We start from the raw sequence: 27888 nt of genomic DNA, 5'->3' as shown, positions 1-27888 counted from the left end.
ATCAGTTTCTATTAGTCATTAATCCTTTGTCGACGTACATGTCTGATTGTTCTAAACACTATCATATCTAGCTATTTTTTGGTAAGTTTACCCACAACTTATTTAACATTTGTAGAAGATGTTGGAGTAGCTAGTAGTTTTTGAGCTATTTGGCTCATAGTCTAGACTGTCTAGAGGTACCGATTGGTATATAAAGTATAATATGTAATAATAAATAATAACAATATAATTGAATGTACTTTAAAAGTAAAGTCAATCAATTTTAACGAATTATTTATAGTTTATGTAAATTGTAAATATATAATATTATAATATGTACCTACAGAAAAGTACTTTAAAGTCCACTTAGATTATATAGTATTAATAATTAAATAAATATGACACTTGAATATTTACCAGGACAAAAATGGCTTCGAAGAACGAGAATAATTTGATGATCAATACTCGATTAATGAAAATGACTGGATTATACCATTTATTGGATTCGCGAAGTCCAAAAATCTTTGGTCACAACGTGTTTAAATGTCTGTCCGTAGTTCAAACGTTGATCCTGGTATCAGCAATGATTACATTTCTTTTAAACATATATTATTTTCTGGACGACATCAATACAGTAATGCAATATTCGATGTTATTTACATCCGATCTGCTTTCGATTTCTAAACTTTATTACACAATCGTAAATTCAGATACTATATGGAACTGCATACAGATGACATCTATCGACGACTTGTCTTATAAATATCATGATCGACGCTTACTCAAAGATGGCCAAATGAAGTCCAAATCATATTCGATACTAATTATGTTTATGTGGATGAATCTTACAATATCTTGGGCATTTGCTCCGTTATTTGTCACAAACTATTTTTTTAAAGTAGAAGTCGAAAACAAGATTTACAATTACCGCTTCAACATATTGAATTTCGTATTCCCTGTCACTGATCAATTCTACAACGACAATTTCATGATTTATTACTATATAGAATTTATTGTTCTGATCCTATGGGGCCATTGCACAATGAATTTCGATGTACTATTGATGTCGATGAGTATTACGTTCAAGTATCAGTTAAACACTATAGCAAATTCTTTCAGTAAATTCAACATTACACGCAATGATGTTAAGAGTAAGTTATACTTATACAAATATGTATGCTTTTAGTTTGTTATAATCGTAAGATATATAAATAATTACGCGTCTATATCGATTACCATTTTTTTTTTCATTCCCGTATCATATGATGTCAAGATAATCGCACAAAAATGGTTAAACATCATAATGAATCGGAAATTATGTTTGATTTTAAGAGTATAATTTACGATCAACAACGTGTCATTGAGTAAGTATAGTGTGCAGACACCAAAAGTAGGTATAGTGCCGACATATTATTATCAGCCTTCTATATTAAGACTACTATAGACTTTTTAAACTTAATATATGATTTTAATTTACATATAATAGAAAAATACAATTTGCACACAACCACATATCATTTCCGAAAGAGTAATCTTGGCAGGTTAACATTTTAACATTAAAGTTCAAATAAAATAAAATAGGATAAATAAATAAGTATTAATAATGTTATTAATGATAGATATAATCACAAGTAAAACATCGAACAATTGGTTTCTCAGAACACAATTACAATTATGAATTAACTCATAATAATGTTTATTATACAGTACTAATCCCTACACGTCTATACGTTAAACTCTTTAACTGTATACAAACTTTCAAATTTCAACAATAGAGTGCACACAGTGAAACAGTGAATTATATTAATTTTTCAAACACACTTTAAAAAATAAAATCTAAAACTGATTTTGGTAATTAAAGAATGTTTATTACAATTTATACATGTATGGGAAATTTTATTGAGACATTGGACACTTCGGCCTATGAAAAATTACAGCAGGACGTGCTTGGGCACGCTTATGGAACCTATAATATTATTATGACTAGGTATTCGTTTAAAGTTTATTTCATGTGTCGTATTAAATATTCGTTTCATAATATTTAGACATAGACCTAGATAATGTTTATTCTTATTTTTCGCAATTATTGCGACTATATATTTATAGCCATATAATATAGGTGTCCACATACAAATAGAAAATATGGGTTGTTTAACTTTTATTTTTTATCTTGAAAACTTTAAAATTATAAATTTATACACGAATCTAAAATCGGTGGTTAAGTTTAATATTCTGCAATATTCATAACTGTTCGTTTTAAATACCAATATTTTTCTTTTATTGTCTAAAATATACTTTTTTACAACATTATTATTTATCTCAGCTTCTGATAATTATTTTAACGATAGTTATGTTAATTTAACTATACTATATACCTAGTTATGATTTTAAATAACTAAATTTTTTTTTAGTACAACAATTTTTTAATGATTTCTTTATATTAAATTATTATCTTCGGGCTTCGGCGAGATCTTTAATCATACAATAAATAATATTAGAATATTACATTACATCATTTACAAAATTACCAACTGCAGGAATCAAATTTCACTATAATATCAATCAGCAATATAGTCTTTTATTCCACTAAACTTGTTATGCTCAGATTCATTCATAAAATAATTTAATTACAGAAACATGAGAAACATTTACCGAGTATTTCAACCTGTGGTACTTGCTCAATTAGCTTCTGAGTCTTTAATAATAATTCTATTGGCCTGTATCATAATGATGGTAAATTTTATTTTATTTAGTTTATTATTATAAATAAATACATTATATGTGAGAAATCGGATATTTACCGGGTGGTGATTTTACTTTATTTAGAACTATTTTAATAATATATCATTAATGGCTGCGATGAACTTAAGACTATTTGCAGCGGGATCGACCTTTACATTCCACATTTATGTTATCTGCTACTTATTTAACAATATCAACCAACAAGTACGTTACATAGTTGAATAAATCTAAACTATTATTTTTATTACGTATAACAATTAATAGTTTTTGAATAATTGTATAACATTTAAAACGTAACATTTGTCGTACACGCTTAATGATTAATGTATTATACTCGTTATGCCATACGGTAATATATTTACACTGCTCTATGCATAACGTGTCTGGCTACTCAACGAAATTTACAAGTGACGTCATACGTTTTCATTTTATTTAAATAAAAAATAAAACCTATTTAATTCATAATAATATGATAATTTATATTAAAGCGTTTGTACTGTGCTTTTTACCCACGCGCCTTAACCCAACGCACTATACACAACACGGCCGGACTACGACCAGATCGATTCAACGCCCTTATTATTAATTTACGTTATATCATATTAGTATTTAGTATTATAATATAAAGTAGTGTGTAGTCTGTTGGTACTTTACTGTAGTTCTTTGAATCACGAACGATTTAATATTTAATTAATATATCTTATACCTCATCGTTTTACCGACTTGTCACAACCATTTTACGTCATTTTTCACATTGTTTTTAGAAAGATTCGATAAATTTTGCTCTGTATAGCAGTGATTGGACGCAAAGCAGTGTACAACATAAAACTCTACTACTATATGCCATGCGTATGAATAACGCCGAAAATCTGAGACTACAAGTGACGAAAAATAAAATAGTAAATTTCAAAATGTTTACTGATGTACGTACAATTTTTTGTCTCTTATTTTAATGCCTTAAGCAGACATGTCTTAAGGAATATAATTTTACGACATCACATATTTTATATTAAATAACTATTCACTCGTTGTTCGTATCTAATTTATATAAAATCAAACGTCGTTCGTTGTGTTAACGAATTTCATACAATTAAATTGAATTGTGTTACGAATTTACAATGCATTTTATTATTATGTTTTTAATGCATTAAAAGGCAACAATATGATTTTATGTCTGTTCATATAGATCATGCGGACAACGTATTCAATATTATCAGTGTTGGAAAAGATGTGTGCAAAGAAGACGTAGGCTATATTATTATGACGAAACTAGTAGTGGGGAATTGTATTCAAATGTTGGACATAGCACATAAGACATAACATTATTTTACTTATTATTAAATACCGGATTTATATGCATTTACAATTTTAAAATATCCACTTAAAAAGTTTCAAATATGCAAATAAAAAGCACAAAATATGCAAAATAATTTTTGATTATTACAGCTAGATATATTTATTTATTGTAAAATTTTAAATTATAAAATTAAAACATTAATGATGGAAAAAAATAAACGACAATATTATATATACCTACCTCTACAATATATTTTATGATTGTGAAGAAAAAATATACAATTTATTCGTTATTGGAAAAACTTTAAGTAACAATACATGTTAATCCATATTCTAAGTGATATCATTTTGAACTTGGATACTTAGACATTGTAAAATAGCTAACACAGACAATGGTATATAAAATTAACACGTTTTTATAATTATATTATTATAATATTGCCGAATGTACACTTCGAACTAAAGTCATCAGTCTGTCAGTCCGTAGTATGGACAAATGACAATAAGTCGATAATGTTAGACGAAATAGATAAGATAAAAATATTCGATATGAAAATCAATATGCAATGAATTGGGTAAGTCATATTTTATAACTTACTAGCTGTCCCCGTGCACTTCGTCGCCCGTACAAAATGCATCCGCGTTAAGTTTGGTTGCCTATAACTGTCCCGCCTATATAGAGTTGCATTTTTTCAATCGATTAACCGCTTATGTATCATTTGTTAAAAATAATATATTATTCGAATAAACCATTAAATAATCTCACAGCCCTAAACATAATAAAGAGGTAATATATTTATGAGGTCATTAACCGGGATAAAAACTATCCTATCTAGTATCTTATAGCGGAGATAAAATTACACACATTGATCATAATTTCATCAAAATCGGTTGAGTAGTTTCGGAATGCATCGAGAACATATGTAGTATATGTATATGCACTATATACATAATTATATAAAATTGACTTGTTAGAAGGGGGGGGCTTAAATTATAAACAGAACAATTTTATTGTAACATTTATTATATAAGATATTAAGATGTAGGTATTTAAAAACTTCAAAATTATTTACTTAACGGCGTATAAATGTATAATACATAACTTTTTATCGTTGTCGTTATAAAATATTAACGTATAGCTCAATCATTTTAATTTTATTATAAATTTACAATACAAAATTCATACACGAAGCTTAAATGTTCACATAACACATTTACACATATATCTATCGGATATTCTGATAAGGAATTACGTCTTACATTTTATAATTTTCTCTAAAAAATAACCTTAAATTTCTTGAAAAACTTTAAAATATGTAAGGGGCTAAGCTCCGCTAAGTCCCCCCAATTAACGCCTATGTGTATATGTACTCGTATATTTATAGGTATACGATTTATACAATCAACACGTTAATAATACACGTTTATTTTAGTAAATAACTCAGAGGTTTTTTAATTTAAACAAATGCTATTGCGATAGAAACCTCCTCTGTGACTCTTTCGTTTAAAAAAAAAAATCAAGAAGATTCATAATATAATTAATATATTATTAGTTGGATTATTATTTATAGTTTCGGAGTTCATCCCGAGTAAACATTGTGACACATGATTTCCAGACTGACAAATCATCTCCGTTCAGAATCGTTTTTCGTAGGTATACAATAATAGCTGTCATTGCATTCAAATTTAACACATCCATATATGTGCTCAGCAGAGAGATATCCACTTTTGTTTTAATATATTATATTTATGCTAATAAAGTAATTAGTCAAACATAATATGAATTGGTATTTTTTTGATAATACATTTATTTAATTTTTACAAGTAGGTATAACATTAACTTTAACAATAGGTATAGTAAAATATTATACGAAACATAAAATATATATTGATACGCCCTGCATTTGGTTTATCGTTTTTCATATTCCCGATGATCAGCGGGAAGTTCGTATTTATAATTGCATGTTTTTTCTATAGTTCGAAATCTACGAAACTAGTGTCTGAAGTAGAAATCCTGAATCAGGCGTATGCGTGATAAGCAGTCGGTATTAGAATGTTGAAAACTATTTTGTAGTCGTACTCGGATAGTTGGAGACGCCATCTGACATCATATAGGCAGTACCAATCTACCAAATAATAAGTAATAATGATCTAAGGAAACGTAATATTATATTTTTTAAAAGATTTTCAATTTTTGTGTTGTGCCGGTATATTATTGATGAGAATCCATTTACTGCGTGTAATTGCTTATAAAAGTATGAACAAGCATTATAATGCAAAATCCGGTCTTTACTTATATAATATAGTCACAAAATAAAACGTCTTAAGTAGTATTTATATCTAATGATGAAATACAAATTGCATACAAATTAAATTTTATGTACGATATTAAAAGTATTGAAAAATAATAAAATGCATAAATCAGTCAAAAATATTGTCGTAATAACTATTAAATGAAATTTTTAGTGTGCCTCATTAAAAATGGTATGTAAAAAACATTAAAAGTCATAAATGATGACATAAGTCAATTATTGTGGTGCGTGTAACAATGTTCCATAAATGCATAGGTAAGCGTTTCGTCGCCTTAAAGAGGATTAACAATAGGTATTAAATATTAATAGGTATCTAAAATTAAAGTGTTATTGATTTCTTCATTATATTACACGTTTTAAACGTAAATACGTGACATATTGTTTTGTATAAGTATGACTGATAAATTATAAATATTTCGTGTTCGTCAAAACATTAAATACGTTGGTTAAAAAGCACTCGCGTTATCATTATTTTATAGTCAATCGACATATTTTATCATTCTTCAGGTATTTACATTATCGTATTATAAACTGTGTGTGCAAATCACTCGTTTACATTTGACGTACCATAGCAACAAGTAAACAAAAACATAATCAAAACATCAGAATTCCACTATGTCGTCGTGCAGACGTCGTAACTAAAAAAAAATGAAGCAAATAGAAGCCATAGCAGTACTGTCCGTCGAGTCGGACCAAGTTCGGTTCACGGTAATATCGAACAGGGACGGTAGCGAAGTGGTCACGTCGGCGGAGACGTTTCCGTTATTAACCGTAGAGCCGGGCGGCCGGAAAGCCGAGAGAAATGATACGAACGCACATCAGTCGGCCGAGGTAGACGACGATCGGCCGCACTCGCCGTCCGCCGACTCGGCAAACTGTCAGCGGGTGAGCTGTTCGGAGGCGAAGGAGCCGCCGATCGGCTCGGGCCACGTGGAACAAGACGCGAACGTCGTATGGGACGCGGTGCTGCGGGTGATCGCCGACGCGGTGGACACGATGTGTCGGGACGGCACGCCGGTCACGTACATCAAATCGGTGGCGATCGCCAACGAGATGGCCACGCTGGTGGCGTGGAACGCGGTCACCGGCAAGGCGGTGCATAACCTCGTCCACTGGTCGGACGCCCGGATGGCCGACGGCGGGACGGCCGCGGCCGCCGAATGGCTGCTCCAGCGGTCGGCGGCCGTGAAGTGCACAGCGGACAGCTGCCGGTTCGGTACGCTGGACGCGTGGCTGACGTGGAAGCTGACGGCCGGCGAGACGTACCAGACGGACGTGACGAACGCGTCGTACACCGGACTGCTGAACTTGGCCACGCTGTGCTGGGACCGGGACGCCATGCGGTCCCGCGGTCTGACGGCCGCCTCTTGGCCGGCGCTCCGGCGGCCGGACAAGCGGTCGACCGCGGTGATCGTGGTGGGCCGTCTGTACGGGCTGTCCGTGCACGTGACGATGGCCCGTCCTGGCGCCGCGCTATACGCGCAGGCGTGTTACCGCCGCGGACAGGTGGCCGTCACGTTGACCGACCGGACGGTAGTCGCGCTGGGCGCGCACGACCGCGGCCCGCCCCGTCGACAACCGGCCCGGGGCCCGAGACCCGTGGTCGGCTACTGCGAACCGAACATGGCCGACCGGAAACGTCCGAAAATCGTGTACGGACTGTTGGCCGTGTCCAGGGCCACCGATGTCGTCCACTGGCTGAAGAACATGGGACTGGCCAAGTCGTGGGACGAGTGTATGAACGCCTACGCTTCGGGGGGCGCGGCCGCAAAGACCGGCCGCAAGGCGTACATGGTGCCGGCGTTCGGTGGCCTGCCGTCGGCGCCGTACGGGCGGCCGGACGCGCGTCCTGTGGTGTGCGGCATCGGCGACCGCACGGGACGCGCGCACTTGATCGACGCGGCCGTCGACTCGATCTGCCACAGCACCAACGACATTGTCCGGTGCGTGGTCGCCGGTTCGGCGTCCACACTCGCGGTACCCGTGCACGTGGACGGTCCGTGCTCGGAGTTGGACGGCCTGATGCGGCGGCTGGCAGACGTGTCCGGCCACGGACTGGCGGTAAACCGGCCGGACATGGCTGTCACCGGCGCGGCCCGGATGGCGGCGGCCGCGCTGAACATCGAGTACGCGGACCGGCACGAAACCGTCCACTACGTGCCGACGTCCACGGCCGAACAGCGGTCGGCGTGGGACGGTCAATGGGCGAAGGCGGTGCGCAGGAGTTACGGCTGGGTGGCCGTGGACGGCCGCGAGTTGAGCGACTGGTACGCGACGGCGTCCGCCGACCAACGGCCGGGCCGCTTAGGCGTATCGCAATTGACCAACATGCTTCGCCGGGTCGGTTACTGGTACAGCATGAAAGTGTACGATCTGCTCTACACCGTGCGCAGCTATTTTACGCCTAACACTCATCCGCACCGCGACGCGATCGCCGACGGTTCGTCCGCCACCAACAACACCGTGTGCGAATCCGCGTGAACGATTTTATGCTTGAGGTTGACGCTTGTATGATCTAAAGACTTAAATTACACAATTTTTACTGACACATTATTATTTTAACTATACATAATTTAATGTATCGATGAAATTAAAACGAAAACTTCGGGATAGAGGAGTTAAATTTGTGATTTAAAATCGAATAAACATTTATCCGATATATATACAATTTTCTAAAATAAAAAAAATGATATTTTTTACTCTATAAAACATTTGCAACACTAACGCCTACAATTTCATTAATAAGTAGTGTCGGTATAGTGTCCACACGATTGTATTGTATTTATTTGGACAGGGAGGGGGATTCCTTAGTCTATATACAGCGTTTCCCAAACTGCGCGGTCTGCACGCAATCCGGAGGGGGGCCATGAACGTAAATTGAAAATACTTGTATACTGATTTTTACATTTTACTAGTCTTAGACTAAATTGATTACTTTATTTTTGTTACAATTAAAAAACGAAGAATCACAAAAACTAGAAAATTTCATAAAATGTATTATTTATATATTTCATAGACAATTGAGATTTTTGATTTAAATGGGTAAAATTAATTGAAATGCATTAAAGTTCATAGCAAATGGTTATTCATTTTCCAATTAAAAAATATCGAAAATTTATTGCCACAATGTTTTTTTTATAAGCATTTCAAGTTAGAATTTTTTGAAAATTACAAACTATTTTATTGGTAGAAATTCATCAAAAATTTCTATTTAAACCTAAACTTTAAAAAATCAATAAAAGGTTCTTTGTAATGTGTTTTAACCTATATTAAAATTGACTTTATTTACGTTTTTATATGCGTTAAGCGTCTCGGAAACACACATAATCGATATATTGTGAAGTTTCGAATTTAAAAACCTACTCTTTCGCCCAAATATTGCATGTTAGTAATGTAGTTTTTTTGAAAAAAACCGTTTTTCGAGGACATCGTAGTAGTTGATTTTTAGATAGATAATCAAAATTTTTATTTATTTTTTAGGGCGTTTTTACAAAAAATATTTAAGTAGGCTGTTAGCATGCAGTTAATTGAAAATCAATAAATTATTTGGAGTTTGAAATTAAGAGTTCTTAAATAATTTACAAAATCAATAACGTGAGATTGATTTTTACTATGTAATTTATATTTATATCACTGTCTTAAGAAGTTAATAAGACAGTAATAATTTATTTTTAAATTTTAATCCGTAATTATATAATCTTACAACTGTCGTCTATCAAGTATAATGTCATTAATGTCAACAATTTCGATCAAGATTAAAACAACATACTATTTATAAAATATTTTTCAATAATTATAAGTATTCTATATTTATTTTGTTTTAATTGTACTATTTGTACTGGCATAGCATATAATTGAGCCGAGCAATATCTATGGTCCATAATAATAGGGCTACCAATAATTAATACCCAGTGGGCTGCGATACCGCTATAATGGTACCCCCCGATTGAGATTATGTATGTTTACGAATTTACAATGAATAACAATATTTATTATTTTGCTAGTTAACATTAATGACACAATTGACACATATCACTATATCAAAACCTTATCAGAGAATAATTAATATTATTATAAGCATTATTATTTAGGTAATTTTAAAAAATTTTAGGCAAATTACAATTTAAATACAACATATTTAAACATTAAACTGTCTTGATTTAGTCATTTAGACCACAAAGGAGTTAATTACAATTTACCTGAATATAATTAGCAGTGTATAGTTAAAATATTGAACAATATTATAAAAATAAATAATGTTTATCAAATATTAAATACAATTTCAGTGAGAAGTGTACCTATTCTTTATTACAATTTGAATTACCTACCATTAGTATTAATAACAATAACGATACAATTTTACCTACCTTAATATTATATTGTATTTTTTTATTTTTTTTAAATAGAAGTTTTTTAGTATACATTTAAAATTCAACAGATTACAAAATTTTTTTTCTCCAAATAACAAATACCTAGTTAACTTTACAAAACGGCTATTTTAATTTTTCTTTTTAAAAAGAAAATCAAAACATTTTTAAAGGTTATTGACTTTTTTGTAATTAGAAAATTGTGAAAGATAGACCATTAATCATAATCATATATTATTTTGAAAAAACTGAACTACAATATCTGCATTATATTTCGAATTACAATTACTGACTTTTCAATTATTTTTATTTACTGTATATTGTATTATATTTAGGGTGCACCTACCGAGATTAGGTAGAAAAAATACTTGTGTTACCTACATGATAGGTATTATGTTTTTATATTATCCGATTTTGTCGGTATTTATATTATATAAGAATATAAGATTATATTTATTTCACATATTTGCGTATATATCATTATAGACACTAGACACCTATTTTCAGATGACTTATCTACCGGTTTACTCGTGTACAGACTCAGTAGGGTGAGAACTTGGACAATACATGATCATTTTTCACCTGTCGAATCACCGTAACGTCGTACGCGTATTTCTGAAACTTAGACCGTTCGATAACAATAGATTTAATTTTTTTTCAATCATAAACATCGTAACAAAGAGATTTTTCAAGAGAGATATAAAGGATATATTAAAACCATATACTCGTAAGTGTCAAAATGAAAAAGTGGTCTTTTGTTATTTTAAAAGATTCACTTGTTGATAATGCAGTCGTCTCGTCTGAGGTCTGAGTGTTTTTGTTCCCCTCGCCAAACAATAATTTAGCATTTTCCCCGAATAATAATAATTTTTCACCTACCCGCGGGGGGTGCGTTAAAATTATTCAAGTATGTTAAATGGTACGGGGGTGCGTCCCTATAGAATCGGCTTTTTTATTCTATTGAAAATAAATATTACAGTCAACGGATACACTTTTCTATAGATCAATAACATATACAATTCACATATTATATACTATATAGTGAGTATAAATATAATAATATTTAAATTGTTCGACTATATTTGAATCGAACGAGTGTTGAAATAAATAATAATACATTTTGATTAATTAGTAGATAGGTAGTAGACTTTCGTACACGCACATTCAGTTTACATTATTGGTTCGTGTGCACTAATACGACGAGAAAAACGCGCCCATCGTCGGAGTGGCATATATATTATTCACTTCGGCAATGTAAACCGAAACGTGCGCGTACAAAATGATAGATATATAGTATGCAATGCATCCATCGTGTAAAATGGACATAATTAATATCTATCGACATGACATAGACGGAAAATTTACAAATTTTTAATTACCGATGAGAGTAGGTTGGTACCTACGGATGATTACAGCCAGCCTATTTTTAAAACTATGAACCGTAAAACTATTTCCTCATTAGTATTCTAATATTGTTATTTGTTATTATATTTCATATTTAACTCCCTTCAATTATGTGTTGGAATATATAAGTCTACGTCACAATATATTCTATGGAGTATCATAACAAGTAGCAAATTAATAATTACCTAGTTAACATTAATAATTTGAATAAACTACTGGTTTGTAATAAATTTTTGATAGATCATTTACAACACCGGTGTGGTATACATGTAGGTAATATGTAGATTGATTACTACACGAACGTTACTCAAAAATAATCTGATAGTACAAGCTAAAAAAAAAACAAACCATTCAGACTTTTTTCTAATTTATTTTATTACAATTTTAATACAACATAATATGAATATTAAACACAAATTTAATCAATAATTATTATAGACACATAATTAGGTATAGATATATTATGTTAATGTGAATAATTCCTTATACTTAAATACTTAATAATAATAACTCTATAAAATTATACTTGATAAATAAATACTATAATATACTTAGAGATTTTATACTATTTTCATTTTTATTTTTTTATGAGCTAAAACTTTAGAACACATTTATTTTAGTTAGATGTTAAAAATAATATAAATACTTTAATTAGTAAATTTCAAAACGTTTTGATTTTCTAGGAAACGGTTTCTTAACTTTTATTTTAGGTTTAAGAACATATGAATTTAAATTCAGATGAAATTAAGATAAGTATAAGATGAATAATAAATGGAAATTATTTATAATACCTAGGTACTTTAAAAATCCAAAAAAACTACTTTGTTGTAGACTGGTAGTTAAATAAAAACTTACAGTTTTAATTTTTAATTTTATAAAACTGTTAAAGTTTTTTATAATGCTGTTATATGTTTATGTGTTTCTATAAAGTTTGTAGGTAACATATTTCTGTCGCTCTCATTTTTTCTGTACATATTAAAAAGTAGTTACTAATAATTAATACATATAATAAACATATACATAGGTATGTACATACATTACAATATATACATAACTATATACATCATTGTTTGGAATAAAAGCCACTCCAAAAATCAAATTCTAAGTTCACCTATACTCTGTCCAAAAGAGAATTATCGCTTTTCGCGCATACTGGCTAACGGCTCCAACGGTAGCGAGCCTAAATGTCCCACACAGTCTATTTCAAAGACAACGTACGAACATTTACAACTAATATTCCTAATTAGTAGGGCCCGGATATCAATACAAAGTGCATATTTCTTTGGTTGATCTTAGACAATGCTTACAAAGTACATAATAATTTCACGTAACTAGTGTTTCAAAGCTAAAAGTTTTATTTATATTTTTAACATTATTGGATTATTTTGGTGGTTTTTAATGAATATTTGTTCAATATACTATACAAATTCTTTCGGATATAGATGATCTTTAGTGTTTGAACATATTAAACAATGCTAAAAATTTAGTAAGTAAAATTGGTTTACTTAGAATTTTAATTGTACATAAGTCTTAATGTATATTTTGGTATGTTTAGAATGAATAATATTGCCCCAAAACATATGCGTGTCAACATAATAACAGAATTAAGTCAATTTTTCCAATTTTCAGTTTTTTTTAATAAAATAATAAGTAATAATTATATCTTGTTTAAAAATTTCAAATTAAAATACAAAATTGTATAGAAAAATATGTATGTCATTTTTAAGGTCATTTTTGTGGTAAAATGCATTTTTTAAGGACCTTAATAGCTATTTTATAGAGCATATTTTTATGGTTTTAAGTGCATTTTAATCCGAGACCTACTAATTAGTAATATTATTATACTTAATTTGGGGACAGCCCAATAGTACGGGTCGTTGGTAGTAGATGTGTGGAAATAAGGGTGTAGATCGTTTGAGCGAATAGATATACACTGTTTGGGAGAGGATTATTCAACTAAAAATACCGTTTGGGTGGTATAAGAATCATTATAGTATACACTCAACAATTAATTAAACAAAATCGTAAAAAATATAAATACTTAATTAATAATAAGTCTTATTTAAAAATAAATATTGGTATAAATATTAATAATATTATTATATAGGTAGGTAGTAATCTACGGTCAAAAAATTATAAATAAAATTGCATATAATATAATTAGTACATTTTAAAGTATTCTATTGGCTTTGTATGAAAATGCTCATAATATAAATTCAACAATTAATTATTTTAATCGTCGATAATAATGATTAATAATTATTAGCAATAATATCATCCGTATCTGTCAGTCTGTCACCAGGTTTTTACCTCGCATATGCATATTGTATATAGGTAAAAATAATTTGACCTGCCTAAATGACCACCGCCCAGAAATAGACAACAATCAGTCGACCGACTGATTATTTCCTTTCGAGACAGTATTGAAGCCAATAAATTGTTATTTATTAACAATACGTCATTGTTGGTATCTAAATGGTGTACTAACTGTATCATAATATAAATTAATGTTACAAGATTTTAATCCCTTAAATTAGATAAATCTTATTATTTAAGTCCTAACATAATCAAAAACATAAAAAAATAAGTTAAATAAAACTGTATCATTTACACAGTAAAACCATACAGACTACAGAGCCAAAATATGGTAAAATATTCAAAAAAATTAGAATTATCAATATCCAGAGACCTTAGAATTTAAATATTTATAATGAACAAGAATCTATTTTTTTTATAGTTGTTCAAATATTGAAATATAGGTGGTTCAATATTTAAACATTGTAATAAAATAATTGTTTACCCCGTTTTAACAAATTATTTGAATGACATTCATGATGATAATTACATTTAGCCATATTTTGAAATAAAATGTAAGCACAATAATAATGTTATACTAAAAACAAATAGAAAACATTTGAACTTTGAAGTATTGTTGCAAATTATTTCATGAGAAATTATTGAAAATTCAAAGTTTATAATTAATTGTAAAAAATAAAAATACCAAAGACACGACAAGCCAACAAAACAACAATAGTTATTGATAGTCAATAAAATTTAAATATAAATAAAAAAAAACACAATAGGCATAATATCCTAGGAACAAGTTGATTTCATACCAATGCTCTTAAACATAAATTTGTTCATACAAAACGAATCCATTAGTAAACTAACAGGTAGTCGCTTAAACAAACTTCTAAACTTAAATTTAATAAAAAAAAAAATTGTAACTTTTCAATAATATCATATTGTGATACTGTTTAGTCAAATCATTGTAAAGTATTATAATGAAATTCATAATTGTGGGAAATATTTGTACATACTTTTATAATTACTCTGTTATACTTCTACATATAAAAAAGTGGAATCATAAGAAATGTTTCCATGGTGAAAATCTAATAACATCTACAGTTCATATTTTTCTTTTAATAAATATTATTTTATTTTTTTAAATATCTGTTAATTTTATTTTAATGATTCTGCAGGGCATGCGCAAAGACAAACCTATACAACTGGAGTTTTAACTTGGAAATACATTTTTTTTTAATATTATATTTTATGTATAAGTATAGGGAGATGGGAACAGTGGGCGCAGGCACTTACGGTACAGTTATGAAATGTTTTAATGTGATAAACGGACAGGTGGTGGCGATGAAAAGGTTGCGTGATTCAATGGCTGGTCGCCAAGGTGCTAGACAACGTCGGCACTGCGAGATGATGGTGCGAGAGATTTATCTATTGCAGGCACTCAATGATGATCATATAGTATCAATGATTGAAGTATTCAGATACCATGGTCACATTCATATGGTGTTTCCGTTGATGCGTTACAACCTTTACAAATATTTGGAGCTAAATGGTGGAGCGTTAACTATAGATGCTACCAAAGAATGTATATATCAAGTGAGCATATTTCCAAGATATTATTAACCTAAATTGACCTGTCCTGATGTCAAAAAAACTGCCAAAGGTATTGAAAGGACTGAACTACATACATAGTCAGAATGTTGTGCACCGAGATGTTAAACCAGAAAATATTTTATTGTCAGCCAATGGTGTAATCAAGATCTGTGACTTTGGCGTGTCCCGTATGTTTTGTTCAGACCGAACACTAGATCTGAGCACTGAAATAGGCACTGTCTGGTACCAAGCCCCAGAAATGCTGATGGAATCAACAAAATATGATGCTACTGTAGACATTTGGTCAGTTGGTAAGTATACAGTCAACGATTGTTATGAAAAACAATTATACACGTATAACATATTACATAATTGTATAGGTATTTTGTTTACGGAATTGATCAACAAGATGCCTCTTGTCACTGAAGACACAATTATCAGTCAATTATATGGAATTACAAAAATACTGGGTAATGAAAACTGTGACTTGACAGTTTTAGATAAGTATTTACGCAAACACGGTTTTAGCCTTAATTTAGAGGCTAGCTATGCACCGCTGTCTCAATCTTATACAATCTCAAAAACTGCCGTGGCACTTCGAAAAGTGTATACCTGGTGGCCAACATACCTGATGGAAATAGTGACATATTGTCTGCAGTTTAACCCAAATAACCGCAAAAATGCTGCACAATTACTAGACATGAAGTTTTTCACTGCTGGAACATTCTTATTACGCTTTAATAAAGAGCTGAAAATCAAACTGGAAAATGACAATGCAAGATACCAATAAACGAAATAACCGTTTATCGTTGTACAACAATACATTGCAAGAGTCAACTGATATAGTATAACTATTGTTATTCAACAAGTCTCCACTTTGTAGGTTGTGTACACTCAACAACATTGTCTCCACAAAAGCTATTGAATGTAGTTTCTAATGGCAATCCAAGAATTTCTCTCTCCTCTTGAATTCGGAATGAAAACGTAGATTTTGATGTTCCAATAAAATAGCTAAAAAGAATATTACAATTTTAAATTTTTTAAAACTTATTTTTAAAATAACAAAAATAAAAAAATTACTTTGCTTGAGAACATATTATTTGATCAATTATTGCTACCCCACCATCCAAATAATTTTTCAAGATTTTCTCATCAGCTTCGAATTTATACACTTCATAAGGTTGCAAATAATTATAAAGTTCTTCAAATTCTAAAATAAAAATTAAATATAAATTATATTTACGTGGCACTTAACATTATATTGTGACTAAATCAATAACAAAAAGAAATATTTACCTTTCTTTGAAGTGTCAGTTGCTATATAAACTGTTTTAATATTATTCAATAAACTTAATTTCTCTTTTATCTGTCTAGCTGTATTATTAATACTGGGTACATCACTAGGATGACCATATAAAAAATCTCTGCGACGCAAATGTGCACACAAGTAACTTTGTTTTAAATTTTTTTTCTTAAACTCCTTAGCAATTTCATGTAGGTTATTACTAAATTGCATACTTTTCCTAATCATCCAATACTCTTGTCCACCATAATAGTTGTGCAATGCTAATTCCGCATGGTCAAATATAATTGTTCTATAATAAAAACAAACAAAGCACTTTTAATTAATCATAGCTGCTATATAACATTAAATACATAACTAAAAAATTAGGAAACATTACAATTTGCACTACAAATATCTTAGTTTCTTCTCTGAGTTACTTTGTTGCTTAAACAGAAAGACACTAGGATATAGATATAGGAGGTAAAATAATATATAGGTATAGAGGTAAAATAATATCATAATAAATAAAACTACTATTTAGAATTTACTATTAACATTAAAACAGAATTTTTTATAAAATTATCGGAACATTTTTTATCTAATAGTTATCATACTGGTTTTATATTGGAAAACTCAATTAGAAAGTTATACATTTTATTCATATATATTTTTGAAAAATAAGTTTTTAATTTAAAAAAAAATTACTTGTTTAACTGGAATCTGTAATTCAAGCCATACCTCGTTCATCATTTTTACTTATTGTTCTAATTTTTACACATTATAGATTATATTACGAAAAATAAAAAAATAATTGTAATTAATTTAACTAATTGTTGAAACTTTCTACCACAGTGGTATCATAAACATAACCTAAATGGTTTAACTTAATGGGTTTATTATAAGATTATTTTATTTGTGTCAGTCATAATAAACAAACGAATTTGGGTTACACAATATCTTCTTATTAAATTATTGAATCTATTACCTTGGTTGTAACTCCTGAACGATGTCAGCTAATAGAGTGGAAATTCCTTGGAATGATATACATAATGATTTGGTAAATGTTAGGTTCTTTAAATTCCAAAATTCTTTTTGAACTTGGCCTTTGCAATTGGCTATTTCCCATTTGTCTGAAAAGTCTGGATATTGTTCAAACGACTTCAAATTAAAATCTTGTAATGTAACTTGGGCATCCAAAGGTCTTAATCCATTCACTAATGTGTTAATATATATGTATATTTAGTATATAATATAATATTATGTTAAATTATGATATAGTTAAAAAAAAATTTAATGTACTTTGAAAAAATTCATGTAATTCAACAACTGGAATAATTTGTTTGATGGAATCCACATTAAAAAATAAACTCCAGGGAAGACAGTCTTGCACAAGATTTGATGATCTCCAATGATACAAACGATGCCATGGTGGCAACACCTATAATAAATATTTAACAAAAAAATGTACAGTAATGTCTATTGCAATTGGCAGATGAAAATAAAAAAAAAATGTTTACCAAAATCCAATGATAATCTGACACTTTATTCATATGGTGTATAAAAGATGCCATACGTATGAACACATCACGGCGTAAATTAAATCCTTCAGGCTTGTTGACATCATATAAAATATATCTAAACAAAACAAAGTACCTTACTTATTATTTTATTACTCAAACATTTATATAAGGAATTATTAAAATATTAAAAATTAATGCAAATGTATTTAAACATATATTTTAAAACCAGCTTTTTGTACAGTTTTTCCTAGCCAACAGCATAGATAGTTTAGAGAAAATGTCCATCAGTCATAGATGAAGTCTTCCATATTTTGCATTACAACAAGGGAAAAATATATTAATTTATAACCTAATTCGTAGACAGCTGAAATAAATGTTCTCCCTATGAATTATGATGATTATACTTTAGTTCAACTCACCGAGGCAACGTGTTGAGTACAGAATGGCCGGCCAATGTTTCACCTTCGTCCAACAGACTATTGTCATCGGCGCACAATAAACACTGGAATTGAACGGTAGCCCACAAGACCAACAAGCACCAACGCGCAGTGTCCAGATGCATGTCTAGAAGTTGGTTTGGAAGACTTTTAAATTCTAAACTTACTGTTCATCACGCGATACTGTATGGAAAGCGGACAACAGATGCACTGCCGCCACACTGTCGTCCGACACAAGTATGAATAATTATGTAGCGTATAAAATCAGCAAGCCTCTAGTGTCGGCAAATATTATACTTGGAAATTTGAGGGTGCCATTCGTTCCGTTAAACGAAGACAGTAGAGAAAGAAGAGCGTAAGAGCGCTAAAAAATAAGAGTTAAGATCAGATGCGGCCATCGGAGCCGCTGCCGCCTCGGCGGACCTCGGCTACAGAAAATTAAAATAATAATATGATTATCTTATCACTGAATTCTCGTGTCGCGACTACTAACTATAGATAACAATGTTATAGTTGTAAAATCATCACTCACGGTAGTCACGGGTCAGTGGTCACGCCGCCACTGCAATCTACACAATAGTTGTTGTTGTTATTGTTCATTGAAGTGTTGTGGACTGTGGACAAGCCTTGAATTCATGAATAGGTCACAGTAGACAATTTTTTTATTAATTATTACAATAATTAATTAAAAAATAATAAATATTAAATTGTTGCCGTTCTAGGTACCGTGTTTTGATATTTGTAACAAACAGCTGACTGGCATATCTCAAACTGATTATTATTATCATTGATTATGCTGATCAATGTTATAGTTACATACGTATTATAATATTGTTTAATTACATTATAAACATCAATATTGCTTATGCAACTCGTGATTTCCATATCAGACGTAAACATAACAATTTCCACACAGTAAAATACGTCAACACAGATTTCTACTATTTTTTTTTATATTAGGTATTAAATAATTTAAATTTTCTTTATTATTTTATACATTTTTGATGTGATTGTCGATGTAAACTGATAATAATTTTTATTTATAAAAAAATGATAGCCAGTAAGAAAATATTACGAAATTATACGCAATGAACGTTAACGATTAAAACAACAGCGACATTATGAATGTCGTAGTTTTTGAGTTTCATTGACTGCAGCCCCTGTAGAGTATGAAAACTCTAATATTCTACTGTGACCCATATTACACGTCAGCAGTTCGAGTGGTTTGACTGACAACAAATTGTTTGGATCAGAAATGTTTTGCAGCAATGCCTTTAGGAGGCTATGTGTGCAAACGCGCAGCTTGCACGTCCTGCCGTATGGAAAAGTCAATCGATTTCCGTACACCCGTCACATGCCTTTCGCCGTCCATAAGCACCGGTTTCCACCTGTTGTCTACAATGGAAGCAATCGTTTGCAGTCATGTGAAAGATATTTTAGGTATACTACTTATACATATACTATTAAATTATTTCTTATTCTAATTGGAAACATTTTTGTTTCAATACAGTGTTTCACCTGTTAACCGCCTACCGTTCCCTCCAATAGCAGCAATAGTGTTGCGTCCGGTTGCCAAGTTTTTTGCTATGATGCTAGGAATACGTATACGGCGCTGGTGGACAAAGCTGAGTGCAAAGGAGAAGAAACAGTTCTGGTATAACGTACACAGACGTCGAAAGCAAATAACTGCCGGCATAGCTAGTGTCATTGGTTTGTTTCTTTTATACTGTGCTGCTCACATGGAGTTTGACCCAATGACCGGTAAACGTCGATTAATTCTGTTTACACATCAACAAATGGTAGAGCTGGCGAATTCAATTGCCAATGAACTATTGAGTGAAAACCAACAATCTGTGTTAAGTACATCACATCCCCTTTACAAGCGAGCTATGTCCATAGCAATGCAAGTAATAAATGCCAATAAGCCATATGATCGCTTACAAAATCGAACATGGTCTCTGATAGTTGTCAACGATCCAAGAATTAACGCTATGGTTTTGCCAAATGGCATGATAATAGTCTTCTCTGGGTTACTGTATGCATCTAATGACCAGCAAGTAGGTGTTGTCTTGTCACACGAAATTGCACATTGTTTCCTCGATCATCATGCAGTACGTTTGAGTCGAGAACAATTACTTGAAATGCTTTGGCTTATACCGCTCACTGTAATGTGGGCTGTGTTTCCAGTACCAGAAGCTATTTTAGGTTACTTATTCGGTCATTATTTTAAAAGTATAGTAATGTTGTTGCCCTATGAACGTGACCAGGAAATCGAAGCTGACAAATATGGTTTGATGCTAGCAGCCAATGCGTGTATTGACGTTCGTCAAGCACCAATTTTCTGGAAGAGAATGGAAAAGCTTGATCCGAATAATAATGACACATGGTGGTTGTCCACACATCCATCTCACAGTAAACGAGTCAAATATATTGAAGATCTTGTACCATACGCGTTACAATTAAGGCAACAAAATGGATGTCCGTCCTTGGATAGAAGTTACTGGTCAAGATTCTCATTGTTTTAACAATAATTAAGAATTGTAGTCCAAAAATTATGAATGACTATGGATAATTATTATGATGGTGCTTTTAATTATATAATTTAGTTAACATAATTTTGTCATGAATAAAAATCATGGTATTTTTATAAATTTTGAATAATTTGTATTCAGTATACATAGTGTAAACTATAATGTTACCATAATTTACTTTTGTTTGTATTTTATTCTGAATTCAAAAAACTATCCTTCATATGCTGTGACTTTATTATGATATCTACTACTCTAATGTAAAGATGATGAGATGTGTACATTTGTATTATACTTGAAAAATTAAAAATTGTTAACAAATTAAATTTATAACATTAGTTACATTTGTACAGTTATTTTTTTTAATTTATTAAGTTTGATGTTATAATAGGTTATACTAATAAACAAACCAACATAATTTGTTGTTTAATGTTTTTTTGATAAGGGAAAGTGACAAAATATTTAAATTGCGACTGTAGTTCATTAAGTTATAAGTTCATAATGTGAATATACAACACTATAATATTATATATTCACCTTCATATATAATGCTCTGTGCTCTGATATCTTAATATCTTATAATAATAATACCATTGAATATTGATTATAAATTATAATCATTGATAATACTAATACACATAGGTACTGAAATGTAAGCACTAGGCATCACATTCCAGATTATAACGATGAAGAGTAAAGTTCATCAACACTACATAACTAAGCCTAATATGTCCTGTTCCTGTAGGTACCTGCAACTCGTACAAGTTTAAACAGACTACGCAGGATCATTGACCAGATAAATGCGTTTAGATATAGGGGAAACGTCCATAAGATAATGCGATCATCGCACGTATACGTACGAATTTGAGAACGCGCAAACCGTGGAAACAACGACACGCATTTCTTGGCCAGCACTCCAATAGTGACAAGAAACAAGTATGACGGGGGAAGCGCCTAGATAAGACTTTTAGACCTGATTTACCAAATTTAGCTCAAGCACTTTCACGCCAATCTATATCAGAATTTAATTAATTGGACTTCGAATAATATCAATCAAAAAACACTTAGAAAAATGTACGTCCATTTATTTTGCCAACTAAAAAATGTAATCCCCCTCCCAAGTCCCAAGACAAATTCTTAATTACGTCACTGAAGTAGATACTTATCAAGTAAATTGCTATTGAAAAACAACTTAAATAGTAAACGAAATCATAAATTAAAAATGTTTAAGTAAAAAATAGATAAGTCCAAATACATTAAGGTCAATTCAATTGACTCAATTGAATATGGTTTATAATGCAATAAACTGTGTACTTGATGAAATACTTTTATAATTGTAATTACTAATGTTTGTTATCGCATAATTTAATACTGTTACTGTTTGTCTACCGTATTTTATCTTATATCTTATATTATTACAATCATATATCAATATAAAATAATATACAATAAAACATTTAACTATGCTAACTCAACATTACTTTTAAAAAAAACAAATGGTCAAGTTAGGTTAAAGTCAAGCTCCTTTAATTTTACTTGAAACCCCCACCCCCCACATACATTTTCTGAGCACGCCCCTGCACTAGACCATACGTTCATGAGGTATTAAATCATGTATTAACACATTCAAATTACTTATTTTAATAATAAAATATTTATTTATTATAGCATAAAAAGTTAGAAGTAATTATACAATTTATTAGCAAACAGTATCATATGACCTAGATTCACAATTAGTGAAATATTTCAATGAGATATTGAAAAATATTTTTTCTTCTTTTAAACGTGGTCGGTTATAGTCGGTAAGAAATAATGTATTGATTAAACACAGAAAATATTGAATATGCACAAATATGCGCTATACATTTTGATATTTTTTTCGTAGTGTCTGGGAAAAGATTTTTAGCTCACTAAGCAATAAATCAAATAGTCCAAAAAAAAAAGTAAATACAACAACTTCCGAACCCTGGGATTTATCACTTGTATTATTATTTGAATCCTTATTGGTTTATTGGTTATTAATTTATTATTATTATTATTTATTATACAATATATTTTCTTTATTTCATACTTATAAACCAACTTTTAAAAATGTTCACTTGCAAGTTAACGTGATTATAAACATTAAGATATAATAATTTATATTTTATTTTTCATTGAAATGAAATATTTCATGAAAATTTAAAACCCTAATTGTTAATAATTTTACTTTCACCGTATTTTTTTTATCACATTTTCAATAAGCTGACTTCCTTTTGATAATAGTACATATAAACATTTCGGATTCCATCTTTAGTGTTCGATCCATATCATCTTTTTCCCAATTATGTAAGATAAGTTCACAGCAAAAACATTTAACGATATATTTTTTTCTGAATATATAAAATCGTATTCAGCTAATGAGTATTTATCTTGAGATGAAGTTAGTAAAAATAGTTGAATGTTTTCAATCTTGATGAAAATATAGTACCTATATTGTGTATGTGCAGGATATGCATTGTTTTTACAAACTCTCCCTTAAACTTTTAAAATCTCCCTGCCCAAAAGTGCTGCGAACATACAAATACATACTACTAGTTTAATATTTTTTGAAAAAACAATTCAACAATACAATAATAATTATTATGAATACGCGGCGTTTTGTATAGGCTATTTAGGTACAACACAGTTGTGAGTTAGTTTTTCCAGTATCTTATAGTATTTTATTGTTTAATGTATTTCAAAAACGCTATATTATGACCACATGAAATTAAACGGATGAGCTGGGTGTGGCTGTTGAGAAGAACTTCAAAAGTTAGATTAGAAATCCATCTCATTGAAATAACATTTCTAAACTTTTTTTTAAAGTGAAGTTTATTTTTTTTTTTTTTTTTTTTTTTGTTCTTGCTAATAATCAAATTTTAAGGCTAGTAAGGTACTTTTAACCATTTATAAAAATATATGTTTAAACTATATTATATAATAATGTTTTAACTTCTAATATATTTGTACTAAGTAACATAAGGCAATGAAAGAGGATAAAGGTGAATGGTGAATTTATTTAAGAACAAGACAATAATAGCTATATTTGAGGTTATTATTATATTTGCATAAAAGCATATTAATATATCATGTTTGATTTGATATCCTTAACTCATTACTTAAATATTATTGTCTTAGTACGGGGATGAGTACGAGAGTTTTTCTTAGTTTATAGTATTTCTTTATAGTTATTTTTTAAATATACATACATATATATTAATATATTATATTTATATATAGAACTAAGCGTGATATGTATTGAATACAGATGTCACCTTATCTTTTGTATAATTTGTACTCCGGAATAATCTTCTTGAGTATTAAATTGGTTGATATGTTAGGAGTTAATAAAATACAAAAAAATGTATACTAAAATATTTTAATTTAAGCAATGATACATTAATTTAGAAAGTGTTCAATAATAGAGTTGAAACTGGGTGAGCGATGACTAAGCCCGTTTTTGAATGTTGTGCGGGTTTTTATAGATGATGTTCTGAGATGGCGCCTTTGCTCGTAATCAAGACACAGATAGCGGCATCTCTCAAAGCCTCAAAGCATCTGTGTTGTATGTGTGGCATTATTATTCTATAATACTATCGAGTATTTTATTGTGATATTGTATTTAATGTAATGATTAGAGTATTTAACTGTATTGATAATTCTATAGTAATTAATTTATTTTCTAAATGGCATGTAAAAAATATGTAAAATCAAATTTAGATTACAATGATATATTAAAATGTTTATAATTTGTTTATTTAGAGTCTAAATGTCATCTATAACATTAAATGTAGATTATAATGATATATTAAAATGTATATAATTTGTTTACTTGGTCTAAATGTCATCTGTAAAATTAAATGTAGATTATAATGATATATTAAAATGTTTATAATTTGTTTATTTAGAGTCTAAATGTCATCTGTAAAATTAAATGTAGATTATAATAATATATATATTAAAATGTATATAATTTGTTTACTTAGTCTAAATGTCATCTGTAAAATTAAATGTTGATTAAAATGATATATTAAAATGTATATAATTTGTTTACTTAGTCTAAATGTCATCTGTAAAATTAAATGTAGTTTATAATGATATATTAAAATGTTTATAATTTGTTTATTTAGAGTCTAAATGTTATCTGTAAAATTAAATGTAGATTATAATAATATATATATTAAAATGTATATAATTTGTTTACTTAGTCTAAATGTCATCTGTAAAATTAAATGTTGATTAAAATGATATATTAAAATGTATATAATTTGTTTACTTAGTCTAAATGTCATCTATAAAATTAAATGTAGTTTATAATGATATATTAAAATGTATATAATTTGTTTAAGTTACGGTTTCCCTGTAGCGTCTAGTCGCGATGGTAGGAAAAAAGTCTCGGGGGGGGAGTACAAATTAGAATATTTTAAATACAACTTATATGGTCACTCTGTATGATATTTTATAATATAAACTTTTATTATCACTCTGTATAATATGTTAGTTTGGTGTAAAAGACCAAAAATAAAATGATAAAATCTACCTACTTATTAATTATACATTTATAGACTTATAGTTTATACCTAATATACGTTAGGTTGCTGTGGAAAGCCGTAGATAAAATGATGATAAAGTTAATAGAAACAATAATTTTTGGTTTTTAGTTTTTACTTACAGGATCGGCAGTAGATTATATACATATATAGATAATAGGTGGTTAGAGCGTAATATAATAAAGTAAAATACGGTGATATCTTGTATAGTATAATATGAATATAGTATAGTGCAATAGGTCAGTATAGGTGTGAGTGTGTGAATGTGTGATAGCCGAAGACAGCGTACGTCAAACAGTATATTAAACAGATTTTATTAAATTATTTAAAATCTATTGAAGGAAACATGTAAATTGGATAATATGAAGGTTATTTATACACAAATATTATTATTTCTTAATTATTAATATTATTATAACTGTACTAGTTTTGGGGAAAATAAAATAGAACACTACGGTACAAAGTAATATAAAAGTTAGATTTGCCGTGAGAATATATTGAAATTAATATCGAAAAAACGATATACGAATATAATATGTATCCTCGCACAAAAACTATTAAGCAATACACTACAACAAAAAACATAAAATAATCGGACATCGACTGATTTATGCTTACGTCTTTTTATCATTGTCTACGGATACCACCGCCACCGTCGGGTTAGGTCTACTCGAGTCCGCACATATATATTATAGCGTATACAAAATAATACAAAGAGCAGTACTATATTACGATAAAAAATATTATATTATAACCTAAAAATGCAGATCGGCAAATTATAATATTATGCTATTTAAGCCGTTTGAATTCGCGGAATTCAGTACGCGTAACCTGGACCTAAACAAGAATTTAGGATTACGTTAAATTATTCTGTAGAAACAAATATAGAAATGACGCCGTTTTACAATATCCGGTAATAATGTTTCCATGATGATAAATTACTTTGTAATAAATTCCTTAGTATCTAACTACTGTCCTAAGTCCTAACTGATTAAATTGAAATCCGATTATAATAAAATGTTTTCGTAGTCGTAGAATATTGCGAATTCCTAAAATAGAAAAGTAATCGTGATAGATATTTATATTTGGTCCCCAATGGACACATCTTTTGGTCAACTACTTATGAATGAAAGGGTCACAGTTCATATATAATACTATAATAAACAGATTGTGACCTATAATAGTTTTGAAAAACAATGGTTTTACCCTTCTTTTTGGTTATTGGTTCGATGTCCATTATCAAAGGTTGTTTGCTGGACAGTGGACACTCCACATTGATGGTGGATAGAGTGATGTTAAAAAAAAGTTGAAAGTGGGACGCATGCGAGACCTGAGTCCCTCGCCTAAATTAATACACTAATACTAATATATTATAGTAGTTATATAAACACCTCATTTATATCTGCGTATGACTGTAATATGCGACCAATAAAACTTAATACCACAAAAACTTTAATAAAAATATATAATGTGAATAAATAAAATATATTGTATTTTTAATAGTTTTATTGCGGTCGACATTAATAATATTATCGTAAATGAAATACACA

The 27888-nt window shown here is 30.4% G+C and overlaps 5 protein-coding genes across 5 annotated transcripts; 4 read left to right on the top strand and 1 right to left on the bottom strand.

Annotated features, from left to right (window-relative positions):
- The first annotated feature begins 28 nt into the window (after positions 1–28).
- LOC132917567 (uncharacterized) lies at positions 29–4093 on the top strand. The gene is made up of 7 exons (XM_060978363.1): positions 29–81; positions 400–1130; positions 1253–1343; positions 2613–2712; positions 2806–2925; positions 3486–3644; positions 3908–4093. The coding sequence occupies exons 2-7, from the start codon at positions 407–409 to the stop codon at positions 3968–3970; spliced, it is 1257 nt and encodes a 418-aa protein (XP_060834346.1). The 5' UTR covers positions 29–81; positions 400–406; the 3' UTR covers positions 3971–4093.
- Positions 4094–6832: 2739 nt separating this feature from the next.
- LOC132932029 (glycerol kinase 2-like) lies at positions 6833–8886 on the top strand. Its single transcript, XM_060998199.1, has one exon. It carries the CDS (start codon positions 6978–6980, stop codon positions 8808–8810), a length of 1833 nt encoding a protein of 610 aa, XP_060854182.1. The 5' UTR covers positions 6833–6977; the 3' UTR covers positions 8811–8886.
- A 6787-nt stretch (positions 8887–15673) lies between these two features.
- Positions 15674–16787, top strand: LOC132925799 (cyclin-dependent kinase-like 2). Its single transcript, XM_060990165.1, has 3 exons — positions 15674–16000; positions 16068–16308; positions 16378–16787. The coding sequence occupies exons 1-3, from the start codon at positions 15674–15676 to the stop codon at positions 16785–16787; spliced, it is 978 nt and encodes a 325-aa protein (XP_060846148.1).
- LOC132917946 (GDP-fucose protein O-fucosyltransferase 2) lies at positions 16785–19906 on the bottom strand. The gene is made up of 8 exons (XM_060978953.1): positions 19772–19906; positions 19222–19603; positions 18800–18917; positions 18582–18720; positions 18268–18496; positions 17294–17592; positions 17078–17207; positions 16785–17008 (listed from the first exon to the last, which is right to left on the bottom strand). Exons 2-8 carry the CDS (start codon positions 19362–19364, stop codon positions 16855–16857), a joined length of 1212 nt encoding a protein of 403 aa, XP_060834936.1. The 5' UTR covers positions 19365–19603; positions 19772–19906; the 3' UTR covers positions 16785–16854.
- Positions 19907–20123: 217 nt separating this feature from the next.
- Positions 20124–22109, top strand: LOC132917956 (metalloendopeptidase OMA1, mitochondrial-like). Its single transcript, XM_060978966.1, has 2 exons — positions 20124–20679; positions 20750–22109. Exons 1-2 carry the CDS (start codon positions 20495–20497, stop codon positions 21762–21764), a joined length of 1200 nt encoding a protein of 399 aa, XP_060834949.1. The 5' UTR covers positions 20124–20494; the 3' UTR covers positions 21765–22109.
- The last annotated feature ends 5779 nt before the right edge of the window (positions 22110–27888 follow it).

Source organism: Rhopalosiphum padi, chromosome 1 (genome assembly GCF_020882245.1).
Source record: "Rhopalosiphum padi isolate XX-2018 chromosome 1, ASM2088224v1, whole genome shotgun sequence".
Classification (NCBI taxonomy): domain Eukaryota; kingdom Metazoa; phylum Arthropoda; class Insecta; order Hemiptera; family Aphididae; genus Rhopalosiphum; species Rhopalosiphum padi.
Note: the sequence above shows the minus strand (reverse complement) of the source record. Positions and strands in the feature narration are given on the sequence as shown.